Source organism: Micropterus salmoides, unplaced genomic scaffold, assembly GCF_014851395.1.
Source record: "Micropterus salmoides isolate LMB-PRFRI ecotype aquatic unplaced genomic scaffold, ASM1485139v1 Ms_hic_scaffold_19, whole genome shotgun sequence".
Lineage (NCBI taxonomy): Eukaryota > Metazoa > Chordata > Actinopteri > Centrarchiformes > Centrarchidae > Micropterus > Micropterus salmoides.
In genome coordinates this window covers 22577021-22604460 of record NW_024041039.1, presented here as the reverse complement: position 1 = coordinate 22604460, position 27440 = coordinate 22577021, and the positions used below count along the sequence as shown (strand labels likewise).

Below are 27440 nucleotides of genomic sequence, written 5' to 3'. Positions count from 1 at the left end.
GAGATGTCTGATTTATATGTCGAGTTAAACTACCGAGACAGACACGTGCCCTAAAATAAAGAAGCACTCCCTCTATAGTGTTTATTTAAGACATAATAAAATAAAGGTCTATAAAAACTGGCTTGTTTGGTTTAGTGGAAGGCCTGCCTAATGTGCGTAAAGGTCGTACGTAAAAGACGCTGGTAGAAAGAGAAAATAAACTATAAACAGCGTGGAGGGAAAAAAACAAACAACCTGAAACACTGAATTGAGAGAATCTGGTCTCACAGTTGTATCTATTAGGTGCATAGCCTCTTTAAGCAGCATCACAGCAGACACTGAAAGAAACAGATCTTTTGGGTTGTATTTAACCAAGCTTGTCTCATCACCGTCTTAATTCTAAATTGTGATGATTGTGGCAGTGACGAACATTTCCTTTTGGCAACTCCGGGCCCCCCAGAGGAGAGCCACAAAGCCGTGGCACGTGTGCAGTTGTATAGGGGCCCATCAGACCGTAAAAAGAGGAGGGTCCCGGCGTGTGCCTCTGTCGGGGAGGGACTGAACTCACACATTAATGTAATAAACCGCCAGTACATCTGCTAAGCTATCTGCACATCCTCCAACGAAATCCACCAAACCCAGGCTCTAAGCCCTCCCACAATCAAATCCACTGGGATCTTGGTTTCATGCGATTGGTCGGGGATGCTGCAACAGGGGGGGCGAGAACAATAGCATCATTCCGGCATAAAAAGAGTGGAGCTATGCCTTGGAGACGAAAACATTTCAGCAACAGAAGGATCGATATACCGGGGAGATAAAGTCCCACAAGCTTCTAGTGTTGCCATATTTTTAACAAACCTGGATACTCGAGACTTCACCCACCTCCCCGAAGTGCCTTTCCGCTGTTACTCGCCAAGATGCCCAAAGGATTCCTGGTAAAAAGAAACAAGAAATCTGCACATGTTTCCTACAGGAATCGGTCAGACGAAGATGACCTCCAGGAGCTACCCACCTCAGCTGCCTTGCCGAGTCAGGCGCACCCCTCCCAGCCAATGTCCGTTGCGTTCAGTCCGGACCGAGCCGCAGCATCGCCGGATTTCACAGCAGCTGAGGCACCGGTGCCAAGACTGGCGAAGCCGGCACAGTTCGGCAACCCAGAGGCGGTGTGCCAACCCCTCTACAGCCCCACCCGGCCCATCAGCAAGGAGCACGACAGGGGATATTTTGAGCGAAGTTTCAATCTAGGCTCGCCTATTTCTGCCGAGTCATTCCCAACACCTGCCTCCCTCTCCGGCCTGGACCATCTCCTGTACGCCCCGGTCGACTTGAAAATCGGCACCAGCAACAGCAGCCGCAGCGGCACCACCAGCAGCCTCCCGGCACCAAGCAACCGGGCCGGCAGCAAAAGACCCGCAGCGGAAGGTGCAGAGCGCAAATCCAAACCCGCCTCCAAGAAACCAAAAGCCATTAGAAAACTCAACTTTGAAGACGAGGTGACGACTTCTCCCGTGCTTGGTCTCAAAATCAAAGAGGGGCCGGTGGAGACGAAGCCGAGGGCGCAGTCCTCAGGAGGAAACAAGCCTTTAGGGGAGTTTGTGTGTCAGCTGTGCAAGGAGGCGTATGCGGATCCCTTCTCTCTGGCTCAGCACAAGTGCTCCCGTATAGTCAGGGTCGAGTACCGGTGTCCAGAGTGCGATAAGATGTTCAGTTGCCCGGCCAACCTCGCCTCTCATCGCCGCTGGCACAAACCCCGGACCACCGGCGTACCGGCGATGCCACCAGCACAGGGCATCAAACCTGAAATGGCCAAAATGCCACCGCTAGGTGTCAAGTCTGTCTCTGACGAAGCCAAAGACATGAGTGACAGAGACACCCCCAGCCCAGGTCTGTCCGAGTCAGGCTCTGAAGATGGCTCATATGACTGCCAGTTCTGCGGGAAGAGGTTTAAGCGACAGGCATACCTAAGAAAACACATAATGGGACACCAGGCCTTGCAAAAGAAAGTGCTGGAGGAGCACGGGTTTCAACCCAGCGACCGCGCGGCAGAGCAGGCTCCGGTGTCATCCTCCTCCTCAGCATCATCATCCTCCTCCTCCTCAGAGGAAGTCTCAAACCAAAGCCCTCTCAATCTGAGCCCGGTGGACTGCCTGCTGTGCCCGGTGTGCGGGGAGAGTTTCACCAGCAGGGCCGGCCAGGAGAGACACCTGCGCCTCATGCACTCCTCCCAGATTTACCCGTGCAAATACTGCCCCGCCACTCTCTACAGCTCGCCGGGGCTCACCAGGCACATAAACAAGTGCCACCCCTCGGAGAACAGGCAGGTGATCCTGCTCCAAATGCCGGTGCGCCCCGCCTGCTAAAGACAACTAGAAACTCGTGCCTTTGATAGGGGAAAATTAAAGAAAAAAAAAAAAGAGAAACAAAAAACTGGCTTTGGGATTAAAAAAATAAAGAGTTTGTGATGCTCACTGCCATAACTTTAGGCCAATGAAAGGCAGGGCGGTTTGATGTTTAAGTGGTGTTTAATGAGGTGTCTTTTCCATGCCAATCAGTGATTGTCGAATGCTTCTCTCTATATTTGAATTACACATAGGCCTATTTTGAGATTTTCTTTCTCAAATTAGTTTATCAAGAAAAAAAAAGAATACAAAGCGTTAGTTTGACTGTTAAAGGGTATTTTTCTAGGACAGCACATGTGTTCAATAGCTTCTAGACCTAAGAAATGTCTTGAAAATTCTCAGAAATCCTTTTCCCCATCAAAGCCTTTTGAATTCACCGACCGTGATTGCTCCATCACTGTAGCTTTACGCCAGTTTGTGAATGCCAGAACTTATCAACTTTGTATTGGTGGGGGGGGAAAAGAGTGACTGAAGCATTCCCTGTTTAGTAGAACCACAAATGCCTTTAGTATACAAATAAGCCTAGTCCGACATAGCCTACATACACATCCAAATCCCGCTGTATAACTGCCTTAAAAAAGTCAAAATAGACTGTTTTAATTTTGAATGCTGGCACATATTTTATTATTATTATTATTATTATTGAAGATTGTTGCAATATTTTTCATCATATGTTTATTTATTTATTTATTCTAATTATTTTATGTAACTTATTGTTGTGTTTGTTGTGATTATTTTCTGTGAATCGTTCTGGCAGTTTACATGTCGTATAGCCAAAATGTTTTTTTGTTTTGTTGTTGTTTTTTTTTTGGTCAAATTTACAGTACGAGTTGTGATAACTGTCGTGAGTCGGGGTTTAATCTTTCAATCTCCACAGCTCTTGTAAAAAGGAAAAAAAACGTAAAGCTCTTACCTTAGATGCAATCTTTTTTAAGGACAAGTTATTTTTCTTAAATGTTGGCTTTTATAGCGCTTTGATTGTATGTGTATATCGTTGTTGTCTATCGAAATAAAATATTTTCAAAAGGACACGTGTCTCAAGGTGATTTTACTTTTTTTCAGACAGAGTGAAAAAAAAGTGCACAGCGGTAATAAACTTTATTCCTTAACGAAATATCACCATATATCTGAGGGCAGTTTTGTATTACTGACATCAATGTGTTTGGTAACCTTATTTAAGTTTTTAAATGATCTTGATGATCCTAGTTTTGGTTTTCCGTTAGTTTCTGTCATTTATTCTCTTTGGCTAATAGTAGGCCTAAAGTATTTCCAATAATCACGTTAAGATGACATTCAAATGAATACACGTAGAAAAGACTTACTTGAGATGTTGGAAAAACGCCTCTGAGTTTTGTAGTGTTATTGTCGGCACTCATTGAAACAAGTAGACCTACCCTGTGCGTTATTGAAAACCTCAAAACTTATTTCAGTAGGCCTATTATAATAAAGACAATCTTTACACTTCACTCCATGTATGAGTTCATTTTTTAAGTAGGCTATAGTATGCATCCAGAACCTCATTTCATAAAACATGGAGATACATGAGCTGTCTTTAACACAGCAACACCCAAGCAGATGAAGTGCAGTTTTAATTATGTTTAAGGCTGGTTCCCTAAGTGGGCTCCACAGGTCTCCCGATGTTATCAATAAATAACAATATAATTTCGCACCCTCAAAGTTTTAACAGTGTCAGCATTCAAAAGCCTGTAACTTCTCCCTCTCCCCCATCGGGTCATGCTCCTGAACGGTGCGAATCTATTTAGGCGTCCTTAACAGGAAAAAAAGAAATCTTAGACCTTTACCTTCGATTAATCAGACTGATTCGCAGTAAATCATTGCTGCAGTGGCTCAATATACGCCGTTTCGTTGCCATACAGAAGCTTTTAGGGCCGAATCATAAATTCCCTCCTTAATACCATGTCAGGACATGACAGGAGGACAAAGAGGTGGTGGATCAGAGCTCACCTCTGGAGCAGTAAAACATCTGTCTGCTTTGGAGGACTCATGCAGCTTCGATTTTTGTTGTTTTTTCTGCTGATTTAGGACACATCAGGGCTCAGCCAAGAACCTGCAAAGCATTAAGTCAGTTGTAATTTAGCAGGCAGCTTCCAACTTTGTCACTTCAGACTTCTAGACAAATACTGTCAGCATGGAGGTAAAGACATTATCAGATGGTAAAACCTGCTAAATTTGCAATAAGGATTAAAAAAAAACACTTTTAAAATGACTCTGACTTCTGAATCTATTGTTTTTCTCTACTTCAGAGCTGTTTCTTATTAATACTCTACACCTGTCCAAGGCCTTAAAAAAATGACACAAACTTTTTAAAATAAATGTCGCTGCCCTTAAGGCATCAGTGACAATACATCAAGACAGAGTTATACTTGAAGCGTGAAGAGAAAAAAAAGATTACAGCTGTCTAACAAATGACATAATACAATCTGGTAGTAATCACAGAGAATATCAGCCCCTGCCTATTCTGTTGTAAACTACCTCAGAGTCAATGATTGAGGCAAACAGCGCAGAGCCGGGTGAAAATGAGGTAACATTAGGCTTCCTTCTCACCCACACGGTTTTAGGCGCTCCAATTACGGTCAAGTGCTTTTCTTGCGTCTTTATGTGACCCGGGTGAGGCAGGGCACCCGTAGGTGCTACAACCATTGCACCTGTACCTCCTGGTGAGGTTCCATTATGATGGCCTCTCCTAAGCAGGGCTGAGCAGCAGGGAGACAGATGGTAGGAGGGTCAGGTTACCCCTGCTGCTGCTAACACTGCCGGGCCAGGGTCAGAAAGCCCATGGTAACTGCACCATCATGTCAGAAAACACACACACAAAAACCCCACACCCACTACTCCACAAAATCTGAGGTTACACAATAAGCTGATGTGTTGCTGAGAGGCAAAAAACCCACAAAGATGCATAGAATTTCAAATTGATTTAATGAAATGTTTCAATTTTCACATTTCTAATAAAGATAGCAGGACTTCGGTCGTTAAAAACAGTTTGATATGTTGACAAGAAATGATGAAATCTTCAAGCTTTTCCCCCTCCCCTTTCTCTTATACAAAGATTATATTACAGGCATTCATATATTTTTATTCGGAGGGCCGCTGAAGCCCTCAAATTTGACACAAATGTACAAGGATTTCTAAAACCAGAAGAAAAGCAAAAACGTACTAGGAACTAACACAAGCTCATTTTTCACATATGTAAGACACACAAATCCTTATCTTGGTCCAAAACGAACAGCTCCAGCTACTAAGCCACCAAAGGGGGAGCACAGACCCCTTCAACAGACATCATCTATAACCTACAATCTTTAGATCAGCATCCTGGGTGGTTCCTTCAAGTGGCTTTGGGGAAAATAAAAACAGTAGATGTGATCCAGGCCTATAATGTCTATACATTCTTCAAAATAAACAAAACAGCACAAAAACAGATCCATCAGTCCTCCTGCTGTTTGGGTTCCCCATTTTTCTGCCTCGGGGGGAATGTACAAACAAAAAAAAGGAGAAATGACAGGAGACTATGGGGAAAGTAAGGCATAATAGTGCAACAGATGGGGATAGTTTTGCAGCTTGGGTGGAGCCCTCAGAGGGTGTGAGTGTATAGTGTGTGTGTGTGTGGGGGGGGGGGCACACCTGGCTACCATGACAACCTGAGCTGGCAGGCTGGGGAAGTGAGAGCACCTGACCTGGCTGTTGCTAGGAGGGCTTTTAGAGTTCAGCTCTGGCATGCCACCTAAACCCAGCCTCTCACCCCCCTGGGGTCTCAGGAGGCGGCATGGGGAGAGGATCATGGGAAAGAGGAGGATTTGGTGCCACCTGATTCCATTCATAGATAAAGACGGAGCAGCACACCGCCTATAATAAAGACAGAGCTGAGAACGCCACTATTCCAAATCCATCTGTTTGTTGTGGGAAGCACAAGACACTGACCTTTAGAGATGCAGGGGAAGAAAACACATTGTTTTTAGACCGCTAACGAGGGGATGTGATGCAGGGTGGCCATGGTTTGCCTCAGACGATGAAGAAGAGAAACTAAAATCTGATTATGGGGAGTGGAGGTGGTGTAGGACAGCATCTTAGGGGACAGACGTTTCACAGGCACTGTGGGAAGCTCCCTCAGATACTCACACATGTGCACACACTCTCACAAACACAGAAACACATACATACACACACCAGTGCATGGAGTTAATATTCACCTGAGGCGCTGGCGGTATTTTTCCTCTAAACACTCGTACATAACACAACAACAAAATAATTAATCAAATTGTCCTTTCTATATACATCTATGCAAACAGACATGAGCAAATAAAACTTAAAGCAATTTACATCCAAGAACAGAGAGAAACATTCAATGCTAGTTAATCAATGACAGCGAGTGCAAAAAAAATGTTGGTTGGGGAACGTTGGAATGTCAATGTCTCATCTTCACAGGACAGGGAAACTGATAGCAGAGGAAAGAGACAGGAGGAACTTATTCAATTACCGGACATGAGCCTATGTTAACGACATCAGAAAACAATTACAAATGCAGTCTTTTCTCATTCCAGCAGAGTTGCATAAATCAAATCATGACACAATCCATCGGAATTCATTTAAAAAGGAAAATTAGAGTGATAAAAAAAAGAAAACCCAAACAAATTTCTATCCAGCTCAAGTTAGAAAGATGTCATCGATTTGTCCACTCTGGGTTCAAAACAATTAAAAGGCCTCTGACTGCACATACAACAGGAACTCCGTGCCCAGAAAGTCTGTGTAGTAGTGCAGTGAGTTAAAATCACTCTGGGGAGAATTCCCCATGCATCAGTCTTTTCTCCTTTTCAATGTAGGGACAGACAAATGATGACAAACTGATGCCAACGAGGAGAACAACAATGTCATCCTGCCACTAACTGAAGTGGAATCTTAGACATAGAAAAGGTTGTAGCAAGTGCAAAAGGAGGTAAAAAGGCAGACAAGTTTAAAAATGGATAGCAATCTCTTGTGCAGTTTTAGCATGATGCCATGTACAGCTGTGTCATTCAGTGCTTTGTTACATTAAGTGTTGAGAGAGATGAGATACAGAAACAGCAGTCTCCCATTCCCTTAGTACAGTAAGAAATTTTCCCCCTTCTATTTTCTAGTACTGCGCTAGGAAATGAGAATAAAAATTACATTTTTTAATCCCAGGTTGCTCTAAGACTTCTCAGTAAGGGCTTCCTATGTCGCTGATTCTCAAGCTGAATAAATAGCTTAGTCACATGTCCATCTCGATTAAACGGTTAAATGCCACAACAAATGGAAATGTATCAACGAAATAAATGATTGCCACTTAAATTAAAAAATTGCAATATGCTCCTGTTACATGTTTATATGACACAAAATAAAACAGAAGAAAAACAAAACAAACAAAAAATCTCTTGCAGTCACGGCTGTGTGTGAGGTTCTTTGAGAAAAGATTAAAGGCTGCACTTGTAGGGGAAACGGGGACGGGCTGAGGAGCTCAGTTGGAGGATTTGCTTATAGCACTGGCTGATCGACGGAGTTTTCCGGAAACTCGGTTCTTTGTGGCACGGGGCATTGTGGGAGAAACCTGGTCAACGGAGTCCGTTGTTCCAGTGGAATTTCCAGCTTCGGTGCTTGCACTGCCGGTGAAGGAGCCTGGGAGAGAGATGGAGGGAGAGTTTGTAGACAGAAATTAAAAAAAAACAAACACATACTATGGAGAGACAGGGATAATCAGACATGGCAGGGGTTCATTGGCCTTTGTATGATTGCTGTTTATCCCAGCATGCTTCGTCATGCACGTGGCTACCCCACAACCAAGATTACCCAGTTCATAGGATTCTCACCAACATTCACAAAACTTACAATGCAAAACTGTAAAAAAAAAACAAGTGTTAGGATTTGAGTTTGTTCTTCCCATTAAGACATTAGAAAAAAGATTTGAGAAAGCGAATAAAATATTTCAGAAATTACATGCCTTTTTCACATGCTGTAGAAAAGCAAAGCTTTTTAAAAGAGGAGCTGCCTTTCTTCCAAATACAGTTATTCCAGATGCTTATAGGATATAAAAATGAGAGGTAACCTTTGTAGCTACGGGAAAAAAAAAAAACATTCAGTTCGCAGTATGACAGCAGAATGCTTTGAATGAAAATAAAATTACACATTATGCTCCTGTTGTGAACATGTGGAGCCTTTCCCATTGTCGAACATTGTCCTTTTTCAAAGAAACGTCACATCCATGATTACGGGATGGCAAACCGTAATAAGCTGGGAGGTGGGCATGAAATGCTGGTGAGGACAATCAAGTATTGTGAACGTTGGCCTGACTTCCTCAGTGTGCCCCTGACCAAACCCAAATGGCGGGCCTCCCACCCGCCTCTGCCCCACGCCTCGAGTTTAAACAACTTTTCTGCTTTGTCGAGATGGCATCTGGTTGCCTATTTTCTTTCCTATCCTTTTATTTCCTGCCATTTTTCTGAGGCATCTCAAGTTGCAGCGGCTAAAAGGAATGGCAGATGGCTGGAGTAACAGACACTCAGCAGCACAGTGGACACCGGCAGCATCCAGTGCTGCGGCTTACTGGGAGAGGAGGGCTGGGCTACAGATGAACCATTGGGTGTGTGCATTGTGAAGGGCTAGAGGGGAGGTGAGGGGGTCTGAACATGCATTCTCAAATCTGCATTTGAATATAAAAAAGGGACGGGCTTGGCTAAAAATGTGGGCAGGCCGCATGGACAGAACAATTCCCACATTCCCGTATTCTTCCGACTCATTCCTACAGTAAACACTTTGTTTTAGAAACTAAACTCTCCGTCTATTAAAGCTAATATACACAGACAATAGTGTGGTGCAGTTCACCACCCACTCAACAGACTTCCCTTTTCGTTTAGCAGCCATTAAAACATGCTGCACTAAACAGTCATCACTCCCACTGTGGCACTTATTGACTGTGGTTGCACTGGTTTCTAAATGATGTTCTTCACTGTATGGCCTTATATAAGAATTCATTTTCATAGTAAGTTGCCGACTGAAAATATAATACAGATCCAGAAGAGGCTAATGTGTCATCATTATACCCCAGAATTTCCGCTCCTTACTCAGTCCAAACCGCCTTATGGTGATGTTCGTTTCAGATGGGAAGAAGAAACAAAGACGGTCTTTAAATGGCCCTGCTATCCCATTGGTCCCTTCTGCAGCAGTTCAAACAAGGCTTTAGATGACAAAGACGTCTTCCAGTGCGGCAGGTGTTACTCTCAGAGTCTGCCCCGGGCAAACAGGCACACTCCAACAGGAGGAAATGGGGGGGGGGGGGTAGTAGAAAAAAAAGGAAAGAAAGAAAAGAGAAAAGTGTTTGCTGGGGAAAGAGATAAAGGCACGCCACATGCAGAAGCGAGGGCCAGAAGTGTAGCCGTATTGTTCATGCTGCTACTTAGTCAGGTGCTAATTGTCCCCACCGTGCATCACTTTCAATTACCAGCCTGGCCTAAATAGTAGGACACCCCCCGAATAAACAGCCTGGTTTCTCTGTCCCCTTCCCTTTGTCAGCGCACTCAGTAAATAGTAAATATAGCTTGGTTAGTACTGAATGAAAAAAGGAGGGGTGGGGGGAAAACAGCCAGGATGAGTGAACGAGCGAAGGGTAGGTAGTCCGCTGGACGGAAAACAAGCTTCCGGTCTGACTCGGGGCTTACCTTCGCCACATACAGTATTGGACCTTTAAGATATTTTTAATCTAAAAGGGAAAAACAGAGTAGAGCATCATGTAAGAGAGCAACGGACACACACCATACCACACTGCAGCCAAAAACACAACACAACGCTGCTGAAAAGTCATTGATTTGAGGGTTGGAGTGGAGGGATGTTCAGGCAGCTTGTGTGGCGTTAGTTGTCACTGGAAAGTTTAAAAGTCAGACAAAATTAACTGATGTTAACTGTGAACTGAAGTGCCATTTTAGCGGCGAAACCTTGAATGTTTGATGGTTCCTGATAAATCTATCCAATTCATAGGTTTCAAAACTAAGATAACTTTTGAAATCCAAAGTGCGAACGGTGGGCAGTTCACATGGCAACAGCAGGCTGAGAAGCATTTACCACCAGTGTTACTACTAGAGAGGGGTTAGGGTGAGAAAGTAAAAGACGCTGGGGCACCTCTGAGGGTCATGGGAGCTTTAAAGTTGTTTGATCCACTAGAGAGAAGTATTGCTTTCTCATGCTGTTATTCATGTTTGAAAAAGTTTAAAGGATGAACACAAAATAACAAAACAATAATAAAAACTGAGCAAAGCAGTGCAGGCGTAACACAGCAGGGGCAGAGCACTGTGGATGAAGTCTTTATGGCAGATGGACTAGCTCATGCAGAAGGCCGTGATGCTGGTCTGGAGTTGCAGGATGAGAGTGAGATTGCATTTGGGATAAAGGAGGATGAGGCTGTTTGAGGACACTGAAAAGCCACTGAAGTAAAGAGATGGACGATGGACAAGAGAGGGCCGAGGTAAAATGCCTTACAGCAAAAACTGGTGAAACACTGCTTCATTTAGCAATTAGCATGCAGAGTCTGTACTCGAATTCGTCACCACCTTTTTTTCACAAGCCCTTTTACAAAAGGGCTAAATCAAGCGCAGCCCCAAGTTATGTGATGATGATGATGGTGGGGTTCACAGTAACCTAAATTAATGAATAGATGTATGTTAATGTGGGCTGTGGCAGGGCATCATGCCTAGTGTGAAGGAGGCAGGCAGAGTCTTACAGTCCAGTTTGGCCCAGGGGTACTCCATGTCCCATACCATCCCCGGCCAACGCCTGCACGCTGTCATGGAGCATGGATGACATGTTAGTGACAGCAATGGGAGCAAGAGCAGGATGGATGGACAGACATATGGATGAACAAACCATCATTAAACCACCCCCCCACACACACACACAAAAGGGAAGTAGCACATTTCAGAAGGGTGAGAATGAGGAGCAGTGTCAGCCAGCCATCACTGCTCCATTGAAGCTATATGCTCGATGGGACACACAGGATCAGGCATGGTAGACTACAACAATAAAATATGTGGCCTAAAGCATTAACTGGTTTTTCAAATGGGGATTTAGATGGTTTTCTGAATACTTTGGGTTTTAGACCGTTTGAATAGTTTAGCTTGTGATCATTCAAAAAATCATGATTGATTCTTCAAAATTGATTTGACATTTTATAGATTAAATGATCAATTAAGATCTTGCAGCCCCAGAAGTATGTGTATGTATTTTGTATTTTCTTTTACGAACGCTTTGGGTTTTACATCTTAAAGCAACATGATGTTGTAATTCTATCTAAAAATAGCTTCAAAATCATTCAGATGGTGGACTTGTAATAGGGTGAATCTCATCTCTATAGATGACTCTCCGGGCCATGGGAACACTGAAATCCCAGGCAGGATTTCTAATGTACAATGTAAGTTCTTTGGAAGAAGCTAGCTCAGTATTCTCAGTATGGATCATCATGGCAGAGGCTGCAGACAAAAGAGAGAGTAACTGAGCAAGTGACTGGACAAGAGTAAATATCGGACTAGCTTTTATTCGTTGGCATGAGCTAAAAAAGCTGAAAGGATGCCAAGATACCAAGCTGGCCTTTTTTCTTTTATATAGTAGCAATAACTTCTTGTCTTTTTCATATGTCATGTGTTGTTGAGCTTGCTTGATTTTTGGCAGTGTTAAGGTCTCAAAATCAAAAAGAGGTTTTGCAGACAGAGGTGTAGCCACTAGCTATAAATTTCGACTTGATGTTAGCAAACTTACTAAATAACACCCTCGGGACATCAGAAACATTCCTGTAAGTGCTCTTGCAACCTTTGCTATATAACTTTGTTTGCTAGCTTGCCACTAGGTCTCTTCTCGGTCTCTTTTTCTCTTCTTAGCTTCCTCCATTAACGTCCTCTTTTGTCTCTTCCCCTCTGCCATTAGCTAACATTATGTCCATAAAGGCTGATGAGCCCAGGTTATGTTGCTCAGTCTCTCCACCGCTCTCCACCAGCTGTTATTTTACATAATTGGTGAAATGACAGACGCCAAACTGGCATTCTGTTGGACTAATAAGTAATATTGCTTTGTCTTGTGTTACACTTGCTTGATGTTACATCTTACCTAATGTTGCTTTAAATTCTTGATTTTTCTGTAAAATTTGGTTTCTTTAAAATTTAGAGAAAATAATATTTCTTTAACTCTGTATGACAGATTCATATACACAGTGTATTCTGTGTCCACTTGTCACAGCACTTCACTGAAGCCATATGTTGCTTATACTTAACAGTGAAATATTCAAACACAAGATGCCACATTTCCACTGCTGCACAATATATAATTGGTATTTAATAATTGTTAGATTTTTTTTGCTAAAATTCTAACTTCTAACTCTGCTTATATTAAAATACAGTTCTGTGGGTCTGAGCAATTCTCATCCACATGTAGACGGACCCGCCCATGAACCTGTCAGTGCTCAAAAGGTTACATTCCCCTTCTTCAAAAGATTGCCAAACAAAGGCGATTAGTGAAATTACTCAACAGCACTGTTGTTAACCTACAAGAAAGTGACTTTGTTAAAAGTATTGCATGGAACAAGTGAGTCCACGAGTTTCCGCAGCAGTGAGGGTGACACAACAGCCTTACAGACTTCATTATGTTATAGCCTCTCACATTAGCCACAGCATATTGGATTCCTTTGCTCTCCCTCTTCTGTATTCCTCTGTATCTGTTTTTTTACACTGTCCTTCTCTTTAAGCTGGTTTGGTGCTGGGAAGAAGGGGAGGTGACTAGAGGTCAGCCTGTGGAGATTTTACTCCTCTGCAGGAGAGATGGGCAAACAGTACTGTAATGTGGCTGACCACCTCTTGCCTGCCTTCAACAGTGTGACTATCACACCTGCAGTCTAGAAAATTCATACATTTAATTCTCACATGCCGACATACCGGGATGACATTTTTTACATACACCTTAAACCGCCCTTAAAACACAAAAGCACCGACACATTTGAAAATGATAAGATGGTGTGGTATTGTGGAGTGCTTTTCTTGTCAAAATAGAACGTGTGTCGGGATCTAATAGAGTGGAAAAGTGCAATCCTGTATTGATTTCAGCACTGTTGCAGATCGATTAGAGCTGTAGAAGTAGGAAGAACAAGATAAGACACGTTTTCCATTCTATTCATCATGGACTGATAAGAGTGCTGTGCTGACATCCGCGAGCTGCTGTTTGTCGGATCTCTTAAGTGTTGGTGAATGAGCTCATGAAGTTGGGCGTGCGCACGCACACGCACACATACACATACACAAACATGAACTGTGCAACAGGGCTTCTTATATTCATAGGAAAGTAATTGCATGGAAAACATGCAGTTTGAAACAAGAAGAGATGAACAAAGTAGCATGAGTGTGGCTTGAAGAAGTGGAGAAAGCAGAGCGTTTGAAGTCCGACGAAGAGCGTGAAGAGCCGGGCCCGTCGTTTGATATTCATCAGTGAGCGTAGGCGTGGAAGAAGAGCGGAGAGAATGAGGGGTTGGAGGAGGTGACGGAGGCAAACAGGTGTGTTGTGGAGGGGGGAGGAGAGAAGGATACAGTTAAAAAAAAGGCAAGAAAAGAGATGATGAAGAAGGCGTGAGAGGAAAATGCACACGTTATGAAGCAATAATAGGATGGAGACAGAAAGAAAGGGGCAAAACAGATGGAGTGGAAAGAACATAAAGGAGGACAGAGGAGCAGTGTGGTTCCTTTCTCACCTGTCCCACTCATTGGATATCCAGGAGAGGGGGAGAAGACCTGCGAGGCAAAGTCTTCAAAGGTCATGACCTCTCTGTGGTTCTGAACAATGGCTTCCAAGTACAGCGCCCGCTCCTCATAGCTGGTTAGCTCTCGTTAAGGAACAAAAAATTATGGCATGTTGGAGGAGAAGAACAGGGCAGCACGATATAGTTAGCTTTTGCCTGTGAATAAACAAATAATCACATTTCAGAAAGTCATCAAAACCCATCTGTAAACCCATCAATACATAGCACAATTTGGCAGTTAGGAACAAATCATAGCCACAGTTCACAAATCACATTTTTTCAGTGCTGCACTGCACATACATGAGCTGTGAGAGGGAGCTGTGAGAGCGAGAGGCAGCTTTACCGAGCAGGGCGGCTCCACCATCAGCAACCCAGCCAGAAGCAAAGATGGAACAATCAGCCATGCCACACAGCCCCAAATGAGAAAGCAGTATCCAAAATAATCATATAAAAAAAACGAATACATCACTACTGGCGTGATGCTCCAAACCTCTCCTCTCCCCTCTCTTCTCTCTAATAGAACCCCTGCTGCAGGCAGCATGTCTAGGACCACCCTCCCCGATGTGCTGCCTGCCACTTCTCCGTGCCATCAGGGGGAAAATTGGAGCCATTTGAAATTCAGAGTGACAAGCAGTGACTGGAGCCTGGGCAGCCAGCATGCGGGATGGATGGCTGGATTTGAAATGGGAAAGCTCAAATTAATAAATATAAAAAGCCTGCAAAATGGCTGCCGGGTGAGATTGGAAAACATTCTGATGGCCATTATCATATCATTATCATGGATATATCGTGCAAAGTCTGTTGTGGAATGGAGGCAAGTGCTGCATAAAATATGGTGCAGGGAACTACTGGACTAAAGAGGTCTATCTCATGGCATAATGACAGTAAGCCCTTTTGAGATCTAACTGTGTGTGCATGTTTGACAACAAGTCAGATTTTTCTCATGGCTGTCTTTTGTGGCCATGTTTCCTTGATAGACAACACCTAACAAATTGCTTGACAAACACAGGCATTCTCACTAGCTCTCTGACACACACACACACACACACACACACACACACACACACACACACACACACACACACACACACACACACACACACCCTAGTCGCTCAACATGGAGGCCTCCTCCCCCCATCTTATTACAAGTGCCAGGGTGGAGTGGCACTGGACTCTTGCTGACGCCAACACTGAACCAGGCTGAGCTGAGATAGGCTGGACTGGGCCGGGAGGCTCTGGTCTGGGTTAGATAGATAGGACGAGACACTGACTGGGCAGAGGGCCTGCTGTGGGCACATGCCGCCACAGCGGGGGCCAAGGCACCCATGACCAATGGCTATGAGGGGGACCATGGAAAAGCGGGGGTGACGGGCACCTGAGCTGGGAGGCACCAGAGAGTACGATGGCCAAGCTGCTCACAGCGACAGACAGAGATGGACAGAGGGCAGAAAAAGACAAAAGGATAGGGAAACATAGGGAGACAGGATGGGTTTGTATACTCTTGTAAATGTTAGTGATGTTCGGTTCCAAACGCCTTATGAACCCAAAACTTACAGTTTTGTAGGTGTAATATAGTACATTCCAGAAAGCAAAAGTTATAGAGGAACACTGGTGAGGGTAGGTTAAAATAAATGTGTTCCTCAAACAGAAATACTTGAGAAAATAGGGAAGTCTAATCTGCTCAGAGATTTTTTGGTCAGCATTATGTTGCAAAATGAGATTCTTAGATAAACGTTCACGATTTGGACACTTGTCAGGACAGAACAACTAGAAATCCATTAAAGTAAAAGCTTATAATTTCTACCTCAAGAAGGATAAGAGAAATGGAAAGATAAAAAACACCCAAAATAATTAAGTATAAGACCTATCAATAAATATACTGTATCTATCTGAGCATTCTCTATAGGGCCAGCATCTCCATTTAAGAGATGCAAAGCAGCATGACTTTTAGCACATAAAAGCACTTCCCTCTTGAGCTCAATGTCTTCCAGACATGCAACGTCACTGTTTTCTGTCACTTGCTGGAAACAGTATTGGACAAAGAGTGGGCATCCCATTCTTTGCTGCCATGGTAACTTGGGTCATAGCTCTGTGTGGTGGGTCATTTCCAGGCTTTTATGGATGACAGACAGAGAGGAAAGATGTTTGTAAAAGAACAAAATGTGCCCAGATAGGTAACAAGTGGAAGACAAAATATAGTAGAAGGACTTAATGAAATGAAATGAGAGAAGTTAGAAGGAAGGCAAAAAATGAAAGACAAGGAGAGAGAAAGAGAACCTCGGCTCAGCGTGGGTCAACAGAGCCATATGGCTGTCCATTATCAGAGATGCAGATGACTGGATGCCTGTTATTGAGATTCCTAAAGCAAATATTGACTCCAGCTGGAGCAGACGCTCTCTCTGACTCTGACACACGCCTCTCCTCCACTACTTCCTTCCGTTGCCCTCTATCCAAGTTGGACAAATGGATTATAGTGGGTGAGAAAAAAAAAACCTTCAAAGAATAAAATGAAGGGAGATTGTGTAGAATTATCGAGAGACGAGAGAAAATATATGACAGGCTGCCCGGGAGGAAAACAAGCGGTGAGGGAGGGAGACTAATAAAAGGTATTTTGGAGATGAGTGAAAGCGAGAGCCATAATCAGCTCACTTAAATAAATGTACGATGTTATCCGTGGGTAAAAAAAATTGCTGCACAGAAATCAGACCTGATGCACATTGAGGGGTAATCTTGCCTTCTCTCTCTCGCCCGCCCTCATCTTTCTGCTTGTCTCTAATTACTAAGCCATGGGCACAGCTTGTTCCCCTGCATATGCACAGATGCTGCTGCCTCCATGCAGTAACTTAATCAAGGGACACGTCCAGAACAGTGACGCAAAAACTGTGTCCATGTCATGGACACCAAACCCGCTGACACTGACCTACTTTTGGGGAAAAACTAAGCTGCAGCTACTGCTGATGAGTGCCTGGCTAAGCATTATGTTTGTGACAACTCTGGAAAGATGGATCCCAAAATACAAAATGTTTTACTTCACAAAAATGTTACGTATTAGCCTTTCTGATGAACTTTATTACTGTATCGCACAAGGCTCTATTATATTTTAACCCCTCCCCCCCAAAAAAACTCAGAAAGCTAGGGATGAAATATATAAAAAGGAAAATGCAGACAGGTCTACTTTTCCACAAATTGACTGCAACTTAAGTCACCCGTGACATAACTGTCATTTGCAGCTGAACTGGGCGGACGAGCATGACAAGCCACTGTGTGAGAGGAGAGCATGTTGCGCCACTTTGGGAATTTCCAAGAAACCCCTACGTTCCAAGCGGCTGCATTCCTATTAGGAAGAAGAGAGGGAAACCAATGTAATGTCTATGGAGCGTGGCAACCATTGGGATAGTAACGAGAAAAAAAAGTCTCCCAGGTCTGAGTTAATGTAAAACAACTTTAGATAGGGGACTGATATCTAGACACATCTGTGGTTAGGGAGTTATAAAAGTAGGGAAGGAATATTGTCCGTAAAGAGAAAAGCACAAATCCAGTCTATTAAGTACAACATTTTTAGTGGATAACAGCCCTTTTGCATCCTTTCTTTTGTCACTAGTGGTGACAAAGTCTGTGACTTATGGTTGGCGTTTTGTGTCTGAGTGTAGGTCCCAAACACAAACTACTACACAAACATGCAGGTCAACTATGCACAAACACACAAAATGCAGTGTAAATGCCAAAAAATAAATGGTGTATGTGGCTGAACAAACACCACCAGAGACAGAATCCAACAACATCAAACCTGTGAAAACATATGTGCATGAGTATACGAGTCAGTCTGCATGTACATGCATATGTATCTGTGGGTGTGTGCACACGTATGTATACATATGCATGCATGCTGTCCAGATGGCAGGGGGGTAGCTCTGGGGGAATGGTGGGGGTCAAGCATCTTTATGGATCAAAGCCAAGGTCAGGGCAGCTGCAGTGGCCCATGTTCAAGGTGAATGGAGGACTCAGATGGCTCTTCATTAGCAGGCTGCTCCATCCCTGCTGGACCCCATCGGCCAACCGCCACCAACCCTCATCATCATCTCTCTCGCCTTTTCTCTCTCTGTCCGCAGGGACCTATCCTGAAAACGCCTGTCCACTGGGATCTATTTTGCTCTGTGTGTAACCCCACCCAGCACATGCAGACACGTACAGATGCTCAGATGTGGGTGTTTGTGCATAAGTAGGCACAACACACACACTCACACCGTCCACACACACCGTTCCCTATACGAGCTTATGCTGACCTCTGAACTGGTGTCTCTCTGGAGAGCAGCATCCTGACCATCTAGCCTCCATATTTGTGTTCCTCAGTCCCTCTCTGACACACACTCAACATCTGTTAAACACACACAGTCAGCAGGGAAATTTATGTATCTTGGCTTCAGAAAGTACTCCTTTACTTAAAAGTGCTTGTTTGTATCCTTGTTTGCTACATGACTACCTACTTTGGCTACAGTAATGGAAAGTGATATTAGCTACATCATGATTCCTTTAATCATCATTAATTCAACCTATGTCCAGCTTAAACGAACTGACACCTGTCAATAAAAGGTCCCAAACTACACAGAGGCCATGGAATTCTCAGAGCTTCAGGCAAACCGTTGAGAAAGAATTGTGTTAAGACACAGATTGTGGAAAAGGTATTATCATAATTTTTTAGGAACTGAAGGTTCTTGAGAGCCAAGTGCCTTCAATCTTTCTAAAGCTTACCATGCGGCAAAAGTCAGTAAATGTCATAAGGGTCTTGGTCAGGAGATGACAAAGAACCCAATGACCACCATGTGACAGCCAATCTGAGTTTGCCAAATTGGAAGTTCAGGGATTCTGAGAGCATGATGATGGGACAAACAATTATTTAGTCTGAATGCCATGTCAACACAAGTGCTATATCTGGTGAAGACAAGATAGCGCGGAACACCTCAGGAATAACATCCAAACAGTCAGTTGCATTGGTTGCAACATCATGCTATCATCATGCTCATGGCTGTCAGCAACAGGGACTGGGACACTGGTCAAGACTAGAGTGGGCCCACGGCAAGTGTACCTGAGTAGCCCTGCCAAAACCCTGTTTTGGGCTTTATTTGTACAAAACAGTGAAAGATTGCATAAAGAGTTTTTTTGTTAATAGTCTAAACTCTCCTCTTGCAGTTATTGCACAAATGAGAAGAAAGAGTCAGTCAGACAGATAGAGAATCACACACAGTTAATCTGTTGATAAGGCAGGATAAGGGGTGAAGGTCCTGATTAGGCAAAGGAGCATTACAAAGGCTCTTAAGATGCCTCATACTGACATTTCACTACTTAAGCTCCATTTCTATACACTTCTATGTCACATAAGTCAGATGACAGGTGCAGGGTGCCTGAGTTTATAAGAGTGCGGCACCTAAGGCTGAAATCTCTCGGCTTAATTGGGACGTTTTCATAGTTAAGTCAAGACAAAAACAGATAAGACCTGAGCCACACAACCTCCTCTCCACCAAGGAGACCTGGAACAGGTCTGGCAAACCTCAAGCACACCATTCAAACAGGCAGGAGAAAGGGAAAAAAAGCACAGAAGGGAGAAAGACAAGCAGAGGGTTGGACAGATGCAGTGGTTTTCAGAGTTTACCATATTCTCGTTGGCAGGACAAACATGGGCAATAAGTATTTAACTTAATAGATTCATTGAATCCAAGACCAGCCCACTGAAGAATAATGGAAACGGATATAAGCCTGAAGTAATCAAAGAATAAGTAACAAACTGAAAGTAAGATGAATAGATGAGTTTGGATTTCAAAGCCTCAACAGGCTCAGCAGGGAGCTTATCCCAGAGGAAGGGAGCACAATAGGAAAAGGCCCTGCACCCTGCTGACTTATTTTTAACTCTGGGGACAGGAGCCCTGTATTCTGAGAGTGGAGAGCACGGGATAGAACATAAGGTTTAAGGGGATCACACGGATATATCACACCCCTTTGCAATTTTGTAAGTCATCAGAAGTCCGAACTGAGATGAAAAAATAAAAGAAATAATGAGGTGCTGTTTTTGAGAAAGTTTGGCTACAGTATCAGAAAGAAAGGATTGTGTTTACTGCTACAGATTGCCAAAGAAATATGCTGCTTTAGCAGAGGATGGAGCATGCTAGAAAGCTTCCAGTTTTGATTTGCACCATTTGCGTTCCATTCTCCTGCAGATCTTCTAAAATCAGCGTAGACCTCTTTGACGCTCGTTTTAGTAGAAAAAACTGAATCGAGAGACTATAGAGGGCTGTGTTTAAGTCATTGGTCCAATTTTCAACAGGGCCTGTTGCTGCAGTGAATTGAGCCAAGACCACAGACAATCGCTCACCAAGGGCAGTTAAAGTTGATAGCCTAATGTGGCCGTCAACTTTAACTGCACTTGAGACAAAAAAATGGAAGAGGGGGGTGTGGCAAGAAATCCAGGTTCTAGATCAATTTTGAACCTATGGTATTTCTTTAACATGGCAAGCAAGAGAGCTGCAGAACAGTTCATAAGTCCTTATCTGATGATTATACCTTATCTCCATTAGAAACTGCGAAGGCTACTGTGAGAAACACTGCGAAGGAGAGCTGATTGTACTACAACACAGACTTTCATTAAGCTAAAATTAAGAATCAAAAATAAAAACACATTTACCCAACCTAGACACAAACAAGATACCATCACACTATATGATTATGTGGCTTTTACTTACATTTAAAAAAAAAAACGGCATGCCATGCATGGGGAGGAACCACTTCAATGCCCCTCGGGGCTCCACAGCAGCAACCAAGGTTAATCCTGTTTGTAGAAACACTGGTGGTAAAAAGGGCTCTTGTAGTGAAGAGGGACAGTTTAGAGATGAGGTGGAGGGTGTCTCTAGGTGCTTGACCCCCTCCTCTCTTAGCCCCACATCTGCCCATTAACCTGGGCCAATCAGCTTGACCTTGGTGAGGAGAGGAGCTCAGGAGTAGCTCACAGCGCCCTTGACTCCCAGCAGTCACATAATTGGCCTGTTAAGAGGAAGGGATCGAGGGGTGCGCTTTTTTTTTATTGAAAAGCAACCTCCTCATACCATACCTCAATGCAGTATTGCTAAATATCACACAGACTGTCCATTCATAAGGATACATTTAGGGGCTATGCCTCCTGCTTAGGTGGTGAACTAAGAGTTAAATTTGTAATTTGAAAAATAATTGGTGGCAAAGACAGGCTAGACACACCTTTAAATGACCTGCATACAGGCTGTAGTAGCCATTCCATTGGCTACCATAGGATATAATGAAAGCAGAGTGGTGTAACATGTTTAAATCAACAGGGGATCACACTGCCAACTCCAGGAGGGATCTGTATGGATAAATTAATTGACCAGACTGCATATGGATAAACTGTTACTCATTATGGAAAAGGAGATATGAGGCAGAAAAATGGAAGAGATGCTGGGAAATGTACAGAGGGGATACATGGGGAAAACGATTGGTGGAAACACAAAAACAAGGGATAAAACTATGGAGAAAGAAGGTGGAGATGGGGTGGGAGGGGTGGAAAAGAGGAAGGGAAGAAAGAGGGATAAAGCCGAGCAGGTGTTGATTGGAGAGAGGCCAGGCGGTGAGTGCCAGCGGTACCTGTTGTCACAGCGAGGGCTGAGGTGTGAAGCTCGTCTCAGCAGAGGCCCTTAGAGGTGTGAGGTGATTATGGGAAAACGGGGAGGAAGACAGAGACATTTAGAGGGAGAGACACAGAGAGAATGAAAGATAGGGACAGAAAGAGTGAATGTGGCAATAAAGCTGGCTGCTGGAATAATGGCAGAGTGGAAGGAACAACAGATTGAGATGGATAAAGTGAGAGCGTGTATGACAGAAACTAGCTGGTACGGTGATTGTATAGTGTGTGTGTGTGTGTGTGTGTGTGTGTCCCACTCCCATTTTATATGGCAGCTACTCAAACCTTGGTGTCTCATTAAACAGCTTTTTTGCTGTAGACACAGCAGCAGGACAGAAAACCTCTGAATGTGTCACAGGTGCATTATGATGAGGGGAGGTGTTTGTGTGTCCATTTTCTGGGTGCGCATAGACATACACAACATCAGATGCTCTAGAGGAATAGCTGGTTTAAGAGAGTTTTAACAAGTAGCCTAATTAGGAGCAGTTCCAGGAAACTGGAGCTCAGGGGCCCCAAAGGAGTTGGGTCAAACAGAAAGCCCAGGTTAATGACACCTCCTGAGGGGTGAGTTTCCCACAGCAAGAGCTTTCTAAGCTCCAACCTCCACACCTCTCTACCGTCCATCTGGCATTAAGACAGCAGGATGGGAAGTTATGGCCGTGACATCACTCCTAACCTGTGACATCATCACTGCCCATCAGTGATTTCACAAAGGTTTGCCACAGCTGCAGACAAAATCTGATGTCTGCTAGCTGGCATGTCCTGGTTATTTATGAGATCACTGAAGGAAGTAGTCACCCATTTTCTCAAGTCTCTGGCAGCCCACCATTCCTCTGGGGAACACTAAAAATCGATTTCTGCTCCGCAACAAATCATACGACAAACACGTACACCAAAGTCAATGCTGACCCCTAAACTATCTTAGGACCCACTGATTGTTGGGGGTTCACAGAATATAAATGATAAAGCAACAAGTCATCCTCACGACACATAGGAACAGGGTAGCCACAAGATGCCCAGTGACATCATAATTAGTTGTAGCATGGTGTGTTCAACACAACATGACTGCCATCAAAGCCTACTGGGCTTGTGTATTCAGATGAGTCTGTAACCAATCTCCTTTTCAAAAGACTCTGGTCTCCATTGATGAGTCCTAACGCAACAGCCTTAGATGTGAAACACAATGGATCGACATGATTAATCAAACACAGGCCCATTATAGCCAGACAGTCACACAGGCCTCCACCGAGCATTAACAGAAAGTCATAATAAGATGAGCAAAAAGGCTCATAGGGATGAAGATTAACAGATACAGTTCTGTGACTGGCTGGGTGAGAGTTCTCTCTGAAGGTCCCCTTTGTCAGTGATGATGGCCAGTGGCATGAATGCCTCGGCCTTCTGGAAACATTATTAGGTCAGAACAAAGGTGTGCATCTTATGAGCTATCTGAGGTGAATATGCGTCATATTTTTCCTTCAGTTCTTGATATTTGAATTGTTCATATTCGAGACAGGGAACAACAGCATCTATCTGATCTCAATTTGAACTTTTAATAAAAAGTCAAAGATGAAACAGGGAAGGGCACACTGAACCTGGACTTTGATTGAAATCCATCTGATTACTTATGTGGCATTTCACCTCTTCTTTCTTCCAACTTTCATGATGAACAGGGTATAGGCTTGAACTCTTCTGCCCACCTGCACCCTCCTCAAAGCATAGCAGCAATCAAAGTACCCTGATGTTCTATCATCTATTTGACACATCTAGAAAATCAGCCTGACAATTCGCACAAGGAGTGTGCCAAATGGCTTTGGTTTTAACCATACGATAACACTGTTCAGACAAGCACTGATGAAATATTAAAATAAAATGAACATAGGCTTCTGCAATTTTAATGATGCTTGTGGCATGTGCAACAGAATAACTGTGATGCCTTAACGCCAAGCATCTCTGTCTGCTTCCCCGCCAAGACATCCTGCACATGAAGTCTCTTGTTCCTCCATTGCACCCTGTATGAAAGGTTCATTGGGCCAATTAGGCTGCCTGGCCTTATGTAAAATGCCAGGCATTTAGCGGGAATGATAATGATTAGCGCTAGGTTACATATGATCACAGCTGTAGAGAATGCACAGAGCAGAGAGGGTTAGTTACTGGGGGCAAGAGTGAGTCATATTTGCCATATTTGCATTTTGGAGATATTTCAATCATTGCCATTGTGATTACAATGAGATATGAACTCTTATCTAAAAATTACATAGGCAGACTCCGGACTGTAGGGCCAATCTGTTCATATAATTTTTTCAAATTGATGTTAATAATGCTGAAGAGTCAAGGATATTACTTTTTGTTATAAGGCAATAATGTTTTGTAAAATGATTCTTACATTCAGGCCTTTTGGCCTTCCCAATCTGAACGCAAGCTTGTAGTGGTGTACGTCTGAAATGAATGGTGCTGGGTGAGTAAGGGGCTGGGAGACAGCCAGACAAGGGGGTCTTCTACCTGCTGTAATTGTAATGGATGAGGAGGATGGCAAATGTATATCTATACACACATAAGCATGCACACACAGAGAAACCCACAAACAAAACCTTGGGCAAAAACGAAAATGGACTTCTGTGTTGGCAACAGCTTTTTCCTAATCCTCGCCCCTGGGCTATATTGTGCAGTCAAGCAGGCTATTACATGGCAACAATTAGGGGGGCTGTAGCCCAACACCTGGTCGTCTCCTATTCTGGCCCTTCAGTGGCAGCTGACTGTACAGTCTCACAGCCAGGTGGCCCTCCTTCAATGACATTAGCTAGTCACTCCAGGGTTAATCAGGAGCCTGCCATCATCCAGTGGGCATGCATAGAGCCCCATTCAGACTGGAAGCTTTTATAGGGGAAAAGGGATGATGGAGACAATGTTGTTAGAAAAACTTGTTCAACTGAAGATCTCAGACAGAGAGCCCAGATAATCAAAATGAACATGGGGGAGGGGTTGGAGCCTTTGGATTCGTGGCCCAAGTTCAGTACACTGCCTTGATTGGCTCAAGCGGAGCTAGCGGCACGTCAACTGTGCATCCTGCAGATTATAATGGACCTTTTCATGGGAGGACAAAAACAGATGGAGGAGCGGGAAGTGCTATACATCCACGCAGACGGGTGATGATGTGGGGGGAGGCATACTGGATTTTGTCAAAGTCGGCAGATACAAAAACAAGTGGGCGTAGCTTGAGCAGCCCAGCTATATCTACCGGCACAAAGCCCCATTCCAAAGCCCCCTGGCTTGGAGATCTGAGGGTAAATAACACTCATTGGAATAACAAAAGCTATAGATTTGTACCCAAATCAGCTAGAGTCTCATCAATAGTAATTAGAGGCTATACATAACTAATGAAGATGTGTACACTACATTAAACAAAGGTACTGAGAGCTGTTGGATAAATGCATGTCTGCAGCACAAAATAAGCAGGATAAATGATGAAACAGAAATGATAATCATGTGTTGTAGGAATTGTAATTCTGTTATACTGTATGACAAAGATGCATTTAGTTTTTAAGAGGATCCCACAACTAGAATGTGTTGTGCATGTGTCTGCAACGAACAATACTTTCTCTTTGTTCAACATCAAACTCAGTATTATTACAGCCTGTTGCAATGGAGAGACACAGGAAGATTTGGCCAATATTTCTCTTTCAGCCACAACCACCACTTGACTATGAAAAACAGAGACTATCAGTATTAACACATCAAAGGCTGCTTCCTGTAAGAAGAGGGAGACAATGCACAGCGATGCATACTTAAATGTTTTGTTTCTGTTATTGCTTTGTTTGCCTTGCCTTGTCTGTCAATGCAGAAAATTCCATTTAGCGCAAAAATGCAAATGCTGCGAGGCACAAGGACATCCTCTAAAAGAGAACAATGGCCACAGGCCAGCAGAGGAGCAGATACTGCCTTTGAACCATTTAAAGAGGCATTAATGTGCAACTTATAAATAATCAACTAATTCCTTCTTAAAACAGCCAATTAAGTCTATGACATTAAAAGCAACGCAGCCTTATGTAAAAAGAAAAAGAGCAACCCTAGTTTCCGAAAAAATAAAAAAGAGAATTGAAAATTCAATGGCCATTTAGGGACAAAGAAACCCAATAATGTCACAAGGTGTCCTCACAAGAGTCCCGAAAAACCCAGGGCCACATCAGAGACCAAGAGATTCCAGCGGAGAACGATGAGTGACATTTCACTGACATTTCCCAGCAGCATTCAATGCGAGGCTGTCTCCTGGCGGCGTCAGAAATATCTATGGATATGCTTGCATGTGACACAGACGTTAAGGGATGCGGGTTCTTTCAGGGGAGGGCCTCAGCTCTGGGGCCGGTGATGAGGAGCATGGACCCTGGGACATTGAATGGTAATCACTGGAGCACAGATAATGGATGATTGAAGGCTCTTTCTACGCCGCTGTTGGATTTCAATATCAGAGAGGCCCTAGAATTGGGATTCTTATCAGGGGCGGTGTGTCAAACAAAAGAGAGCTGAGCGTGAAATATGGGGTGCAACTCAGGCACACGACCATGGCGATTAGCACAAGGATAAAAAAGGCCGAACAAACAAAAGAGGGCAGCTTTAGCTGGACAAAGGGCTGTCCACTGCCTTGTAACAAGAGACACGGAAGGAAGAAGGGACATAAATGAAGGGAGAGAGTACTTTGTGGTAAAAGGACAGGACGAGAGTTTTGCTGAGATGGCTGGAAGAGGAATAGTGACAGAGCCAACTGTTAACGAGTGTTCCAGATTCCCTGCTTCTGAAGAGGAATAATGGACCAGCAGGGATGAAATGCAATATACCCCGCCTAAAAGCCATTCATACACATCCAAACAAACACACATTATCATTCACGTACACACAAACACACATGGTGGCACGAGGCTTCACATCTCTGCCAAGTCCATCACAAAAAACAAAACAAAAAACAACAAAATTATTCCAATTTATCCCCGGATTCCAAGCGCTACAGCTTGCCAGGAAAGCTCATTAACCCTCCCTTCAAGAACAAGGAGACAAAAGAGGGGAAAACAAAATATAACTAATCAATAAGAACGCACCCATTGAGGAGGGGTGGGGTGCAAGAACACGCACCCATTTGGATAACCTGAGAGAGCTAACAGCTTTTGCTTTAGTGTTGCACTGGTTGGCTACGGGGTGGAGAGAAAGAAAGTTCATTAATTAAACAGGGCTAGGGGGAACAGATGGAATGACTAGCTGGATGCTTATCACTTAAAGCAGACAGACAGGTTTTTACACCCGTGCTTGAAGCAGCACCACCACCCATCAATCACAAAGAGCACATCCTCTAACGGCTTTGCAGTCGGTACTAGTCCAGTGGTGACAATGGGGTCAGTTTATTCTGGTTGATGGACAGAGACCAATGACCTATTAGCAATCAAGTCATTATAGCAATTTCATTTTTTGGTGATACTGAGAGAGGACATCTGTAGTTTTTTTGGACAGTCTCTCTAAGGGTATGGTTGATGAGTGTTAACACCCAAACCAACACAGTCAAGTCATTCCTTTACATATTAGTAGCCAATTTGGGATGATAATGATTGTT

At 43.7% G+C, this 27440-nt stretch overlaps 2 protein-coding genes across 8 annotated transcripts in view; one reads left to right on the top strand and one right to left on the bottom strand.

Annotated features, from left to right (window-relative positions):
- Nucleotides 1-687: 687 nt before the first annotated feature.
- insm1b (insulinoma-associated 1b) lies at nt 688-3399 on the top strand. Its single transcript, XM_038728073.1, has one exon. The coding sequence runs from the start codon at nt 897-899 to the stop codon at nt 2337-2339; it is 1443 nt and encodes a 480-aa protein (XP_038584001.1). The 5' UTR covers nt 688-896; the 3' UTR covers nt 2340-3399.
- A 1900-nt stretch (nt 3400-5299) lies between these two features.
- Nucleotides 5300-27440, bottom strand: part of ralgapa2 (Ral GTPase activating protein catalytic subunit alpha 2) — a 99098-nt gene continuing 76957 nt past the window's right edge. For 4 of the 7 annotated variants that reach the window (XM_038729438.1, XM_038729436.1, XM_038729432.1 and 1 more), the window contains 2 exons: nt 14122-14243; nt 5300-8027 (listed from right to left, as the gene is read on the bottom strand). In XM_038729438.1, coding sequence (XP_038585366.1) covers nt 7870-8027; nt 14122-14243 — 280 coding nt within the window. In that variant the 3' untranslated portion in view covers nt 5300-7869. The other 3 variants (XM_038729434.1, XM_038729435.1, XM_038729433.1) reach the window with 3 other exon arrangements.

What these genes read in the sequence shown, in the direction of transcription:
- insm1b (XM_038728073.1), top strand. Translation starts at nt 897, where the DNA reads ATGCCCAAAGGATTCCTGGTAAAAAGAAACAAGAAATCTGCACATGTT.